General features: G+C 36.1%; 2 protein-coding genes across 3 annotated transcripts; both read left to right on the forward strand.

The window, feature by feature from the left end:
• The first annotated feature begins 8,416 nt into the window (after nt 1-8,416).
• LOC140879487 (dnaJ protein homolog) lies at nt 8,417-11,665 on the forward strand. Of its 2 annotated transcripts, XM_073283218.1 has the most exons (9): nt 8,417-8,687; nt 9,086-9,242; nt 9,319-9,463; nt 9,543-9,819; nt 9,901-10,099; nt 10,198-10,448; nt 11,076-11,208; nt 11,304-11,447; nt 11,527-11,665. In XM_073283218.1, the coding sequence occupies exons 1-8, from the start codon at nt 8,559-8,561 to the stop codon at nt 11,363-11,365; spliced, it is 1,353 nt and encodes a 450-aa protein (XP_073139319.1). In that variant the 5' UTR covers nt 8,417-8,558; the 3' UTR covers nt 11,366-11,447; nt 11,527-11,665. The 2 variants fall into 2 exon arrangements, with proteins under 2 accessions (XP_073139319.1, XP_073139318.1); XM_073283217.1 differs by lacking the exon at nt 11,527-11,665 and having other exon boundaries at nt 11,076-11,441.
• LOC140879488 (dnaJ protein homolog 2-like) lies at nt 11,532-12,664 on the forward strand. The gene is made up of 3 exons (XM_073283220.1): nt 11,532-11,803; nt 11,885-12,083; nt 12,182-12,664. The coding sequence occupies exons 1-3, from the start codon at nt 11,552-11,554 to the stop codon at nt 12,370-12,372; spliced, it is 642 nt and encodes a 213-aa protein (XP_073139321.1). The 5' UTR covers nt 11,532-11,551; the 3' UTR covers nt 12,373-12,664.
• The last annotated feature ends 2,007 nt before the right edge of the window (nt 12,665-14,671 follow it).

A 14,671-nucleotide genomic window follows, 5' to 3' on the forward strand; every position in this document is an offset into this window, starting at 1 on the left:
AAATAATGCATCACATAATTACTAATACATATACATGTACATGAGCATGCATGGAAATATTTTCATCACATCATAAAACTGCTGAATCATAAACTGTATCATAACCATAATCATAACCATATTATTTCTTCATCATATATAACATAATTGAGCAATGCTTTTGAAACCTGCAGATGGTCCTATCCATAAGTGTGACGCTCATGTATCGACTGATCAGTATCATGAACCAACGTACGATGGCGGTGATAAATCACCTCCTATGGTAGTAAACTACCGAATCATATGGTGGATAACCACCCCTATGGTAGTAAAACTACCGAATCATATGGTGGAAAACCACCCCTATTTCACACATACTTCAATTTCCACAAAAATATTTTATTGCTCATCATTTACATAATTATATACATAAGAAATTTCATGAATGCATGCACTGAAAATATGTCCGTAATATATATTTAATTAATTTTTCATAATATACTTAAAATAGACTTCATGCATAAAAATAATTAAATATATATTCCAGACTTATTTATTTTTCATGGGTTGGTCCAGACTGCTGATCACTCACTTTAAGCTCATTAAACTTAAATAAAAGCCCAATAATAATATCTTAGCCCAAATAACTTAATTAACTTAACTGAGCCTAAATAAATTATTTAAGCCCTTTAACTTAATTAAATCCAATAAAATTCTAGACTGGCCCAAAATCCACCGACTGGCCCAATAATTCTTATGGGCTCACAAGCCCATAAAAATTATTAGGCTAACTTAAATAAATTATTTAAGGCCCAAATAAAATTATTTGGAGGCCCAAATAATTTTCTAACTATTTATTAAAGCCCAAAAAAAACCAATTAAACTCTTAATCAATTAAAAATTAAAATACCCGAGCCCGGCCCACCTAACCCAGACCCGGACCCAACTGACCCGACCCACTATGAACCTGACCCGACCCAAGACCCTACCCGACCCAGAACCCACCCAAAACCCATACCCCGAAGCCCCCTACCCTAGCTGCTCTCGGCTGCATGCAGCAGCCCTTCAAGGGCTGCTGCCGCTCCAGTTCGGCCACGACTGGCCGGACCGCCGCCGGCAGGACCTTCCCAAGGTCCTGCCGGTCCTAACCTGGCCATGGGTCGGCTGGTTCTCGGCCCTGTATGCACCAGCCGACCCCTTTTCTCCCAAACCCTAACCTGCGAACCCTTGGACCCAGAACTAATGCAGCTCGACTCCAGCCCTGTTCCAGCCTTAACCATCCAACCAAACCCAGCCTAGGGACCCTAAGACCCCCCTCTGAACCGTGGACCAGCAGCCATGCACGCCCATAACCATTAAAACGTGAGTCAATGCCATACAACATGCAAAACGTGAGAAAATCAAACTCCAAGAGTAAAAACATGGACATGCTAAAGCTTAATCATAAATATCCAATAAAAATCTGACATGAAAAGAATAATAGCTTATGTGGTGTTCAAGAAAAGAATTACACATGCCTTTTAAATTTATAGACGAAGGTTGATGCGTTTACGGATCTCCGGGATGACGAACGGACCAAAATCTTCAAAGATCGAGCTTGGTTGGATCGGCTATGGTTTTTTTTGCTGAAGAAACGTGAGGGAAAAGGTGGAGGGGAGGGTTGTCGGCTGATGGAGATTGTGGTGGGGTGTGGGGTAGGTTTAGGTTTAAATAAATAGGTTAATAATTAAAAATAATATGTATCTAGTTAATATACCTAAAAATATATAATTAAAACTCTCTTATAAAAATAATAATCTGATGAAAAAGCCTTAAACTCGAAATACTTAATTAGGCTAATTTTAAAAATCAATAAAAGTCAATAAATGGACTAATTTTGGCAAAAAATCAATCCTTAAATAAATATATAATTAAATACTAAAATTTTCTTGACAAAATACCTTAAAATATTATTTTAAGGCTCATAAAACTCATAACAAATTTTTGGCTAAGAATTTTGGTATCTCGTCCCTCCACGGTCCCGTCTACGCGATCAACTCAATAAAATTCTCAAAAATCTAAAAATACCATAACTGCGGGTTAAATGATAAATAAATTTAAATCATGCATATAATTCACATAATAACACATAAATGCCATTTAACCCAATATAAATTTTAAATAATTATTTTTCCTAATTATGCATGCAAATTTACGTATTAAAATTTTCGGGTGTTACAGATACAAACATATCGAAATACTTAAAAGTAAACATTATACAGCTAAATCGAATCCTGCTGTATAACTAACTCCTCAAGGCCTGCTCCCTAATCCTGCCTTGAACCACCAGCTCCGTCCATCCTGCAACCTGCCCCATGGAATAGGGTGTCCAAGATAACAACTAGGACGTGAGCGCTAACGCCCAGTACATAAACATGAGTACACGTATAAATATGATGCATGCAATATGATGACTGGTAAAGGGTCATCTGAAGAGTCATGCTCAGTACCGGCGCCACATGAGTGCTGCCACCGCACGGATCAACCTCTGGGTGCAACCACACTCGTCAAGTACACCAGATTAGTCAGCCATAAATGTCCCCGCCGTCGCGGTACTCTCAATGACAGACTATCGAGTATAGAGCTGAGCGGCTCTATAATCAGGTATATCAAGGTATAGGCTCAACATGTATATGCACATGACATATGAATAAAGAAAACGGTAAATCATATCTCATGCCATATAATAATGTCAAATAAATGCAACATATAAAAATGTATACTTGCTGGCAATCTCAATCAATGTATACGTACCTCTAGGCTAGTTCAAGTATAGTAGGATCCTTGGTTCCAAGCCTATATTTAAAAGTTTATCGTATCACTACACAAGTTCTATAAGCCTTAACTAAGCTAATAAGTACTTCCAAATCTTAAATAGATTCCCGGACCATACCTTCGTCCGTAGATAGCCCTTTGGAGTCGCTAGTCCCGGATGACTATAACCACTCCTTGGTTATTCCAGAACCTCTATTATAACCGATAGGGCCCTCAAGTGTATAACTCACACTATATAACTGAAGAAGGAACCTCGGGAATTCGTATTTCAAATTATGACTCCGAAGAGCCCTATTTATAGCCAAAAATCCGTCGGAGTTCGGAGCCTCCGAACTGGGTTCGGACCCTCCGAACCTGCATGTACGACACTTGTCAAAAATCGCGGATTAGTCATCTAGCATTGCTGTCTGGGGGAGTTCGGAGCCTCCTAAGTGCTGGGTTCGGATCCTCCGAACCCAGGTTCGGATCCTCCAAACTTTGTATTTGAGTTCGGATGGTCCGAACTCATTTCGGTGCCTCCGAACTGTCCGAGACCCCCAGGACCCTTCCTACCATTTTCGAACGTTCCGGAGCTGATTTTCCACTTATTTTTACCAAATAAGGACTTCTTAATCATTTTTTGCCACATTTAAAATTATATGCCATATCATAGCATGGAAAGTGGAACTTGGCTATCACCCTTATATGCAGCGATCCCTCTGGTAATTCTGAAGTCCAATTATGCCCTGGAATTGGTTAATTACTAACCCTTAATCATGTTTAACATATCATTATCTTAAAATAGAATCTGGGTTACTACACTGCATCTTCTCCAAAGGAAGTACCAATTATTGAAGCTGTCCCTACGAACCAGTCTGATGCGAAATTATTATCTGAGGGACCACTGATCACACCTGATCATGAAGATACATCGATTGATCACCTCTTCGATACACAACAGACTAAAATTTCTGCTTCCAAAGAACCTTTGGTTACTGAAGTTGTAGTTGAAGAACCAGCGGTTGCAAAGGGTGCTCTTGATGATCTATTGGTTGAGCATCCTACAGATCAGGCTATGAATGACCCACTGATCGACATTCTTGTCTGCAATGATTCTTTTGTGAAAGAAGTTCTGATTGATTCACCAGAACAAAGGATGTCTTCCAATTTTGATCTGAACACAACAATTGTTCCATACGTTTCAGTGACAGAACAAAGTCATATATTATCTGCCAGACCAGTGAGAAAAAATGCATATGAACATTTTGTAATGGATCTGCCTCCTATTTTCAAAGCAGTTTGGACTGATCTTATTCATAGTATGTTCAGGCCTTTCACTGTCATGTTCACGGATAAGATGGCCCTTCCATCTGCGATGATATCGGAGATATCCTTTTCAAATCAACTCCATTCATCTGCACTCATGGAAGATGTTGCTGTTAAGCCTGCTGCTGCTCAAATGCTTCAACTTTGTGCCTCTAATTCATCTGAAGCTGATGTTCCTTTTTCCTCTCATCCGATTGATGTCAGACCAGATCACTCATTATCTGAATCACTTACTCAGCTGTCTACTTTGGTCTCTACATTACAAGATAATCAAGTACAGACTTCTACTGAGCTTCGTGACTTCAAATCCCACATGCTGACAATATTGAATAATATTAGTGAATCTGTCTTGCATGTCCGAAAGCAACATACAACAGAATATGTTACTATTCTTCGGAAGCTTGATCTTCTAGAAGCCTCCACTGAAGCGCACAACAAGCAGATTCATGACACCTTTGTTACGCAACTCACAGTTATTCTGGACCTTTTATCTGAGAGTGGTGATGCCAAAAAGGGGGAAAAGGTTACCTCGTCAAAGGCCGAAGGAAAAGAAAAGAAGTAAAGACTATCAGATCAGAAGAAAGAGCAGAGTAGATCAGATCGATGCAACTATCATCATAGATCAAACTTGGAAATTAATTTTTGACATTTATTTTGTCTAAAAATTATTATTCGATCTATGAAAGAACAAATTTGGAAAGCACTTTGATCTATCATTGTTGTCTTAATTTTGAACTTGATATTGACTTGGTTTTGACATCACGAAAAAGGAGGAAATCCTAAAGTTTTGGTGATAATAAGTCAAAACAAAACCAAGCAATAAAAGAAATTAAGAACAGATCAAATCGGACCCAGCCAGACCGAAGATTAAAAGGTTTCCAGATCAAACGTCCGATGCAAATTAAGATCCGGATAAATCAAGTATTTGATCTATAGTTCTGTGTGACTAACTTCTCCCAGCAGATCGAATACACAGGACCCTCTTTAAGAACAATCCAGATCGACTCAAGCCGGATCAATAAGCCTTCAGATCCAGATCAATCAGTCTTCAAACGGGTCAAAGTCTCACTTGAAAGTGACCGTTGAGCTGGAAGACAAAAGCACCTTGGATATTGAAAAATACATTCACTAAAAGCCAAGACTTATGAGCCGATCTATGGAATATGTCGGAAGCTCAAAATCCAAAATGGTTGGTGGCTCTGTGCATACTTGCTAGTTTTCTGATGGTTATAAATATTCGAAGGATTCAAACGAGATAAGGAGACACATACATGTATCAAGATATATCAACAGATCGAGATACAACTAAAGACAACACATACACAAGTAGCAACAAACCAAAAAGAAAACAACTTAGACTACTACTGTCAAAGTCCATCCGAGAAGCCAAAAAGCCTTCACTCAATATCCTAATTCAGAAATCCATCTTATCAGATCAAAGCTTCGAGATCCCGAGTTAAAGTATATTACAGAGATCGATCGTGTTCAAAGAAATATATACACAAGAACGATCCAAATCAAAGCCATCTACGGCTATCCAGATCAAAACACCGAAGCACACTCTGTAGCTTCATTAGTAACTCAAGCAGATTGATTGCTCTGCTCGAGAGAGAAAGTATTGCTAGGCGTTCCTTTCAAAGGATTGATTGGATCGGATTTGTACAAAGAGCTGTGTAAATCAAAGTCTTCTAGTGGAAATCTTTTGGAAATAGAAGAAGGGGTTCATCTCCGAACATCCAAATACAACTCTATCTCCATTACATATTGCACTTACATTATCTTATCTGTCTTAGTTATATAGTTATTCAAATCTGCGAGGAATATTTATTCCGCCTGATAATCTCAGATCTTTCGAGCAGATCAAAGTTTTAAGCAACAAAACTGTTATCTGGTTTTCGCGAATCAAATCGAAGAAATTTTAACAAATCTTAAATAGTGTATTCACCGCCTACACTTATATCGATCCTAACACCTATTAAAATTTCTAAGTTTGAAAATCCCAAAATTAAAATATAAAATTGAATTTACTAGTTTGGGTTTGAAAATGCTAATTTTAAAAAATATCAAAAATCATGCGCAAGAATGCACCTACGCGATTTTAGTAAATCCTTTTTTATTTTCCTCAACTCTCTTAAATATTAGCTATAAAACTTAAAATTTAAGGTTTTAACGCCAAGTCCATCATCACCGTGTGCTGGAGCCGAAAGTCGCCGAATTCAAGAATATCAAAAGTAATTACTTAATAATTAAACAAATAAATATTTGAAGGAATTTAAACACTAATTTATAAATTTAAAATCAATACTTTAAATATTTTTATGCCACAACAATAAGTAAAATATTTAATAAAGAGAGCGATTAAAATAATTTAAATAAAATAAATGATTGTTTAAAAGTTATTTAAATAAAAAACACAAATAGAATAAAAACCTTTAAAATGATTTGGACAGTTAAAAATATTTAAATAAATAAATTAGACATTTAAAATGATTTAACTAACTAACTGCTAAACATAAGTTATTTAAAATAAAAAATTTGGACAATCAAAAGTATTTAAATAAATAAACTAAACAGTTAAAATCCTTTTAATAATTATCCAATAAACTCAAGTCATTTTAAATAAATAAGCGTAGCAGTTAAGATCATTTAAATGAATAACTAAATAATTAAAATCATTTAATTAAGCAAGCTTAAATCTTTAAAATATTTAAAACAATTAAGTTGCACAATAAAAATCATTTTGACAAATAAAATTAAACAATTAAAAGTATTAATTAAATATTTAGTATAATAAAAATCATTTGAATAAATAATTAATATTTTATTAACAAATAATTCTGATAAAAAATTTAAACCGATTAAAATTAAAAATAATAATCATAATATTTATTTAATTTAATGAATGCAATTTAGTATATTGATTTTTAGGTGCTACAATCTCATTTTTTATATTCTTTATATATATTTTTTATATTCTTTATAAAATAGAAAGATAAAAAGATTAGATAATTATAAATATGAATTAAATAAAATATTATTAATTTTTTTAAAAAAAAAATTAACAAAAAAATGTCATTTCATGATTCTAATATTCGATCATTCCAACAATAAATAATTATGCGAATTAAGTCCAAAGTTAATTGTTGTATGACTTGGAATACAATAATATTTAGCTCAATATATTAATAAAATTATGAATAAATATATTATAATATTATTTCGAAATGAGTCGAAAATCCTTTCGCGACAAACTTTTATTCCTGATCTCTTCCGATATTAATCTACATGGGAAAAATCCAAAAAATGTCGGGTTGAGATATTTTCAGTAAGGGAATGTGATGAGATTCGAGAAAGGTCAGGATTTCGAAAATTTCTGCCACTTCTATCTAATCCGACCGGACCAGATCATCTAATAACCAATCTGGTCATGGTTTTGGGTCAAACCCGTTAAACCGATTAACGGACATGTTGAACCTGGACCGGTTCTGGGTTAGACCCGGCCCTTTCGAGGCCCACCAATGGCCAGGATCCATTTTACATCTAAGGATGACAATGGGGCGGTTCGGGGACGGGGATGTCTTCCCCATCCCCATCCCCGAATTCAAATCCGATCCCCATACCCGCCCCAATCCCCATTAATTCTTATCGGGGATTCCCCATACCCATCCCCGCGGGGATCAAATCCTCATCCCCATACCCATACCCATACCCGAAAATATATATATTTATCTATATTATAAATAAATTTTATTTATATATATATATATATATATATGAATTAGTAAATTTTATTATATAAAAATATAAAAATTATTATTCAATTTTATAATAAAATACCTAAAATATTTTGGGTCAAATTTTTTATTATAAAACTAACTTTTAAAATTAATAAAAATATTTTAAATACAAAATATTTCTATAAATAAAAATTAATATTTTAAAGAAAAATACTATGTATCAAAAATTTATTAAGATTATATATTGTTTTTAAATTTATCAAAATAAATAATATATATTTAGACTAATATAAATATTTTATATGTGTATGTAACATGAATGAGATTCAAATAATATTTTTATGTTATAAAAACTAAGCTATCATAAAGAATAATTATATATAATGTATAAAGAAATATATTAACGAAATAATAATAATACTTTAATTTTAATTTTTTAATAATATTTTAAATTTAATAAAATTTTATAATTAAACTATTTGTATTATTATTATTATTATTATTATTATTATCTGGGCGGGTTAAGAGATAGGATACCATTCTCATACCCGCCCCGAAAAACCCGAACCCATTACCAAAAATACTCCCACAAATCCGCTTCTTTTCGGATTTTCCCCGCCGTTACATCTCCCCCTTCTACACTTCTCTTTGCAGACCTCGACGAAATTCATTCTCGATCAATTGATTCGATACCAGGTACTTTTGATTGAGATCATTTCAGGGATGTCTGGAAGGGGCGTGTATTATGAGATTCTCGGAGTGCCTAAGACTGCGACGCCTGATGATTTGAAAAAGGCGTTCAAAAAAGAAGTTATTAAGAACCATCCCGACAAGGGTGGTGACCCCGAGAATGTATGTAGTCACACTGATTGATATATAGTATTTTATTTTTCTGTATGCGACAAAAACTTGACCTTGTGTATGTGGGAAATTTTTTTGTGATACTCTAATTTTTTGACATATTATTCGTTGATTGATGTTATCTGAGTATCAAAAGTTGTCGCAGGATTTGGATCTTTTACAAGTTTTACAGTTAATGAATCAGATTTTTTGTGCATCTTTACATCAGGACTCTGTAAACGTGATTGTTCGGAACTCAAATAATTCCAAGTTTCTCTTTTGGGATTGTTTGATGTGATTGTGGGAAATTTTATTGGAATCACTGTCTCTTGGTCCATATCTAGATTTCAATTGAGACTCTTTTGTCTTCCTGTTTAGTTGAATCCTAATGTAGTGGTATTTTGATGCAGTTCAAGGAACTTGTCCATGCTTATCGTGTGCTCTCTGATCCTGCGAAACGTATGTTATATGATAGCGAGGATGCACACAGAAAAGGAATGGACCTCGGCCGCATGCACTTCCCTTCTGACATCTTTTCACCCTTCTGTGGTGTGAAACGTTTTGGAGGTGCGAAATACACATTGAAAGGTATTGCTTTAATAATCTGCTTCTCTTTCTCTACATTCCTGTTTTGTGGTACTAGGGGGCAGTTGCAGCATGGTTCGACGGCAAAGAAGAAGGGGTGAGGACATGGTGTATCCTTTGAAGGTGTCCCTTGAGGAGCTGTATAGTGGGACGACTAAGAAGCTTTCTCTGTCCAGAGATGTAATTTGCTCGGAATGTGATGGGTAGGGATTCACCCTTTCTTTGTCTTTGAGTGTGTTGCTGAGGCTTTCTTGCTTACCTGTTTGCCATCAAACTCTGCAGAAAAGGATCAAAAGCTGGAGCTTCAATGGAGTGCTCAAGTTGTGAAGGATCGGGTGTGGGGCATTCAATTAAGGAACATGCGCCTGGAGTGTTTCAGAGAATGCAGAGTTCTTGCAGAGAATGCGGCGGCACTGGAAAGTTTATTAACTATAAGAATTGGTGTCCCCAGTGCAAAGGTGATGCGGTTGTCCAGGAGAGGAAAGTCTTGGAAGTCCATATCGAGAAGGGCATGCAGAACGGACAGAAAGTGACCTTCCCAGGAGAAGCCGATGAGGCGGTATGCTGGCATAATTTTCTATATTCTTTGGTAGGATCAATACTTCAACTAAATTTACACAATTTGTGTTTTTCACTGCAGCCTGACTTGGTCACCGGAGACATAGTTATTGTACTCGAGCAGGAGGAGCATCCTAAATTCAAGAGAAAGGGCGATGACCTTTTTGTGGAGCATACACTTTCTCTGCCGGATGCATTGTGTGGATGCCAATTTGTATTAAACCACTTAGATGGTAGACAGCTACCTGTCGAATCACAACCTGGAGAGATCATGAGGCCAGGTATCATATTTCTTCATACTCTCATGTCCACAAACGATTATTCCATTGGGATATACAGATTACTCGCACACTGCTATTTGTGCATGATATTCTTGAAGGTTCTTGCAAGGCCATCAATGATGAAGGAATGCCAATATATCAAAGGCCGTTTGCGAAAGGTAAACTATACATTCATTTCAATGAAGAGTTCCCAGATTCGCTAAGCCCATACCAAGTTCAGGCCACAAGGAACATTTGTCCTCCGAAGTCTCTTGGAGTGCCTAAGACTGCGACGCCTGATGATTTGAACAAGGTGTTAAAAAAAGAAGCTATTAAGAACCATCCCGACAAGGGTGGTGACCTCGAGAATGTATGTAGTCACACTGATTTCCTTTCATTGATCTGTAGTATTTTATTTTTCTTTATGTGACATAACGTGACCTTGTGTATGTGGGAAATTTGTTTATAAACTTTGTGGTATTCTAATTTTTTGACATTATTTGTTGATTGTTCGATGAAAATGTTATCTGAGTAACGAAAGTTGTCTTGGGGTTAGCAGGATTTGGCTCTTTTACAAGTTTCACAGTTGCAGAATCAAATTTTTTGTGCATCTTCACATCAGTACTCTGTGAACGTGATTATTGGGAACTCTAATAATTCCAAGTTTCTCTTTTGGGATTGTTTGATGTGCTTGTGGGAAATTTTTTGACATATTATTTGTTGATTGTTCTATGAAAATGTTATCTGAGTAACGGAAATTTGGCTCTTTTACAAGTTTCACAGTTGCAGAACCAAATTTTTTGTGTATCTTCACATCAGGACTCTGTGAACGTGATTGTTGGGAACTCTAATAATTCCAAGTTTCTCTTTTGGGATTGTTAGATGTGATTGTTGGAAATTTTATTGGAAGCTGTCTCTTGGTCCACATTCTGGGATCTAGATTTCAATTCTTCTGTCTTCCTGTATTTGATCCTTATTTAGTGGTACCATGATGCAGTTCAAGGAACTTGTCCATACTTATTGTGAGCTCTCCGATCCTGCGAAACGTATGCTATATAATAGTGAGGATCTGCTCAGAAAAGGAATGGGCCGCATGCACTTCCCTTCTGACATCTCTTCATCCTTCTGTGGTGGGAAACGTTTTGGATGTGCGAAATACCACATTGGATGCAATTGCTTCAATTTTCTGCTTATCTTTCTCTACATTCCTGTTTCGTGGTACTAGGGGGCAGTAGCAGCATGGTTCGACGGCAAAGAAGAAGGGGGAGGACATGGTGTATCCTTTGAAGGTGTCCCTTGAGGAGCTGTATAGTGGGACGACTAAGAAGCTTTCTCTGTCCAGAGATGTAATTTGCTCGGAATGTGATGGGTAGGGATTCACCCTTTCTTTGTCTTTGAGTGTGTTGCTGAGGCTTTCTTGCTTACCTGTTTGCCATCAAACTCTGCAGAAAAGGATCAAAAGCTGGAGCTTCAATGGAGTGCTCAAGTTGTGAAGGATCGGGTGTGGGGCATTCAATTAAGGAACATGCGCCTGGAGTGTTTCAGAGAATGCAGAGTTCTTGCAGAGAATGCGGCGGCACTGGAAAGTTTATTAACTATAAGAATTGTTGTCCCCAGTGCAAAGGTGATGCGGTTGTCCAGGAGAGGAAAGTCTTGGAAGTCCATATCGAGAAGGGCATGCAGAACGGACAGAAAGTGACCTTCCCAGGAGAAGCCGATGAGGCGGTATGCTGGCATAATTTTCTATATTCTTTGGTAGGATCAATACTTCAACTAAATTTACACAATTTGTGTTTTTCACTGCAGCCTGACTTGGTCACCGGAGACATAGTTATTGTACTTGAGCAGGAGGAGCATCCTAAATTCAAGAGAAAGGGCGATGACCTTTTTGTGGAGCATACACTTTCTCTGCCGGATGCATTGTGTGGATGCCAATTTGTATTAAACCACTTAGATGGTAGACAGCTACCTGTCGAATCACAACCTGGAGAGATCATGAGGCCAGGTATCATATTTCTTCGTACTCTCATGTCCACAAACGATTATTCCATTGGGATATACAGATTACTCGCACACTGCTCTTTGTGCATGATATTCTTGAAGGTTCTTGCAAGGCCATCAATGATGAAGGAATGCCAATATATCAAAGGCCGTTTGCGAAAGGTAAACTATACATTCATTTCAATGAAGAGTTCCCAGATTCGCTAAGCCCAGATCAAGTTCAGGCCTCGTGGAACATTTGTCCTCCGAAGCCTCTTTCGGAGCTGACAGACATGGAAATTAATGCACGTTAGGAGACGAATCTGCATGATGCCAACAGTGAGGAAGGGATGTGAAGGAAGCAGGAGCAGCAGTGTATGTAGCTCAATGTTTTACTGAATTTCTTGAAGGTTTGCTTAGGTTGGCACTTGTTGCCTTCGACTGTGGTGTGATTCTATTAACCCTTGTCACTCAATCTCGTGTTAAATTATTGCAATAACGTGCTCGGTAACATCTAATCTAGCGTCAGAAGGAATATTTGTCAAACGTAAATTAATTTGATGCTCTTTCTTCATAGGAGACATTTGTGTTGGGCAATGCTTTAAAATTTAAATCAAATATTTTGTTTTATGTCCAGCAAATATCCTCCACAGACAACTGCTATCGAACCCATTTCCTGATATGTATTCAAAGCGTTGCTCTTGGAAAGACTTTTCCAACTCGCATATTCAAACCAATTTGGATATGATTAAAAAAGAATTAAAACATGTATTTTAAAATGAGTTTGAAGTATGAAAAGTAAATGATTATACAAACAAAAATGATTGATTTGAATTACAAATTTGCCATGTCCAATCAATTTATTCAATAACTCTCCATATTCAACGGGATCATGGTAGCGTTTGTAATCGTCTGGATGCAAAAATATTTGCTCTAATTTTTTTTAATTAAGTTGGCTTCTTTTTAAGAGTTTTTTTTTTTTTTTAATCAAACACCCTATAAAATATTGAAAATAAATGCTACTCTCTTGTGGAATTTAATAATTATATACATCCCGACTTTTAAAAAATTTTGCATGTTTTACCCTTCTAATTGTGACTTGGTGTGGAACACGTGTGTTTCCTTCGGTTGGATATGTATTTTCTTCACAATATAAAACATGTGGTACAAAAATGCCCCAATATCTATAATAATTTGCATGTTTGACCCTTTTATCAATCTTTTGTTTTAGTTTTATTTTTTGTTTTTGTTTTAGTTTTTTATTTCGATATCTCAAATTGTAGTTTATTCTCTCGACAATTTTATAGTCATGATATTACTATTATTTGAATATAAATCAAATTATTTATAAAAAATTGTGCAAGCATTAATTATAAAAAGATTGTATTACAACACGTGTTATTATAATAAATTTTAAATTTGTTAAAATACAACACCCATATCATAATACAATCATTTTTCTTCACAAAAATTCAATTATAAAATATTTATCAAGCACTTTTTCATATTATTAACTTATTATTTCCAATATTTTAATTCTTAATTAATTTTATTATTTCTAATAATATAATTAATTTATTTTAATATCAATTTTTATTTAAAAATGAAAAAAATCTTTAAAAAATTAATTATGAAGTAAATGATTCAATAAATATTTTTTAAAAAAGATTAATTATCAAGTCTGTGGTAATCCTTATGTAAGGACCCACTGTATGAAGACAAGTTTTTCCAACATGCTTATGTTCTCACTCACATGCATCCTGAAAATTTTTCAGGGGGTCACACATCCTAAATTTGTTCCCTAAAAAATTCTCAAGGGAGTCCCCATCCTAAAATTGCCTCAAGTCAAACACGCTTTTTGGATTTCTTATATGATGAGCCCCAAAAAAAAGATGCACCTTCTTGATAAGAATAATACATATGAAATATTTTAATCCCTCCTCAACTATGTAGTCCTATACCTACACAGTCTCAGAATCCCTCTCATTCCGGCACGAGATCAGTTCATACATGTCTCCATCCACCTATAACCCTACCAGGAGCCGCTCATTGTCCGTGCTACCTCTTGGCACCGGCGATCACTTTCCGCCTCCTCAGCCCGGGCGGTTCGTTCATCCCCGAACCATACCGTACTAAGAGAGGTCGACTCTGATACCATTTGTAATGACCCACTGTATCAAGATGAGTTTTACACGCACCATGAAAAACTCCGAGGGAATCACCCATCCTAAAATTGCCCAAAGTTAAGCGTACTGTATCTAGACGAGTTTTTCCAGCGTGCTTATGTCCACATTCACACGCACCTTAGGAGAGGTCCCAAGGGGTCACCCATCTTAAAATTGCTCCAAGTCAAGCACACTTGAATTTGGAGTTCTTATATGATAAGCTCCCGAAAAAAATATGCATATTCTTGATATAAATAGTAAATATAAAATCTTTTAAGCCCTCCTCAACTACGTAATTCCATACCTACACAGTCTCAAAATCCCTCTCATTCCGACACGGGATCGGTTCATTAATGTCTCCCTCTGCCTAAAAGCCTACTAGGAGCCGCTTATTGTCCGTGCAACCTCTTGACACCGACGATCACTCCCCGTCTCCTCGACTCTGGGC

Source organism: Henckelia pumila, chromosome 2 (assembly GCF_033568475.1).
Source record: "Henckelia pumila isolate YLH828 chromosome 2, ASM3356847v2, whole genome shotgun sequence".
NCBI classification, from domain to species: Eukaryota; Viridiplantae; Streptophyta; class Magnoliopsida; order Lamiales; family Gesneriaceae; genus Henckelia; species Henckelia pumila.

Bases quoted from the DNA above. Each gene is read 5' to 3' on its own strand.
- LOC140879487 (XM_073283217.1), top strand. From the start codon at position 8,559: ATGTCTGGAAGGGGCGTGTATTATGAGATTCTCGGAGTGCCTAAGACT. The intron at 9,820-9,900 runs GTATGCTGGCAT...TTTTCACTGCAG, and splicing joins CAGGAGAAGCCGATGAGGCG to CCTGACTTGGTCACCGGAGA. The intron at 10,449-11,075 runs GTATGTAGTCAC...ACCATGATGCAG, and splicing joins AGGGTGGTGACCTCGAGAAT to TTCAAGGAACTTGTCCATAC.
- LOC140879488 (XM_073283220.1), top strand. From the start codon at position 11,552: ATGGAGTGCTCAAGTTGTGAAGGATCGGGTGTGGGGCATTCAATTAAG. The intron at 11,804-11,884 runs GTATGCTGGCAT...TTTTCACTGCAG, and splicing joins CAGGAGAAGCCGATGAGGCG to CCTGACTTGGTCACCGGAGA. The intron at 12,084-12,181 runs GTATCATATTTC...ATATTCTTGAAG, and splicing joins TGGAGAGATCATGAGGCCAG to GTTCTTGCAAGGCCATCAAT.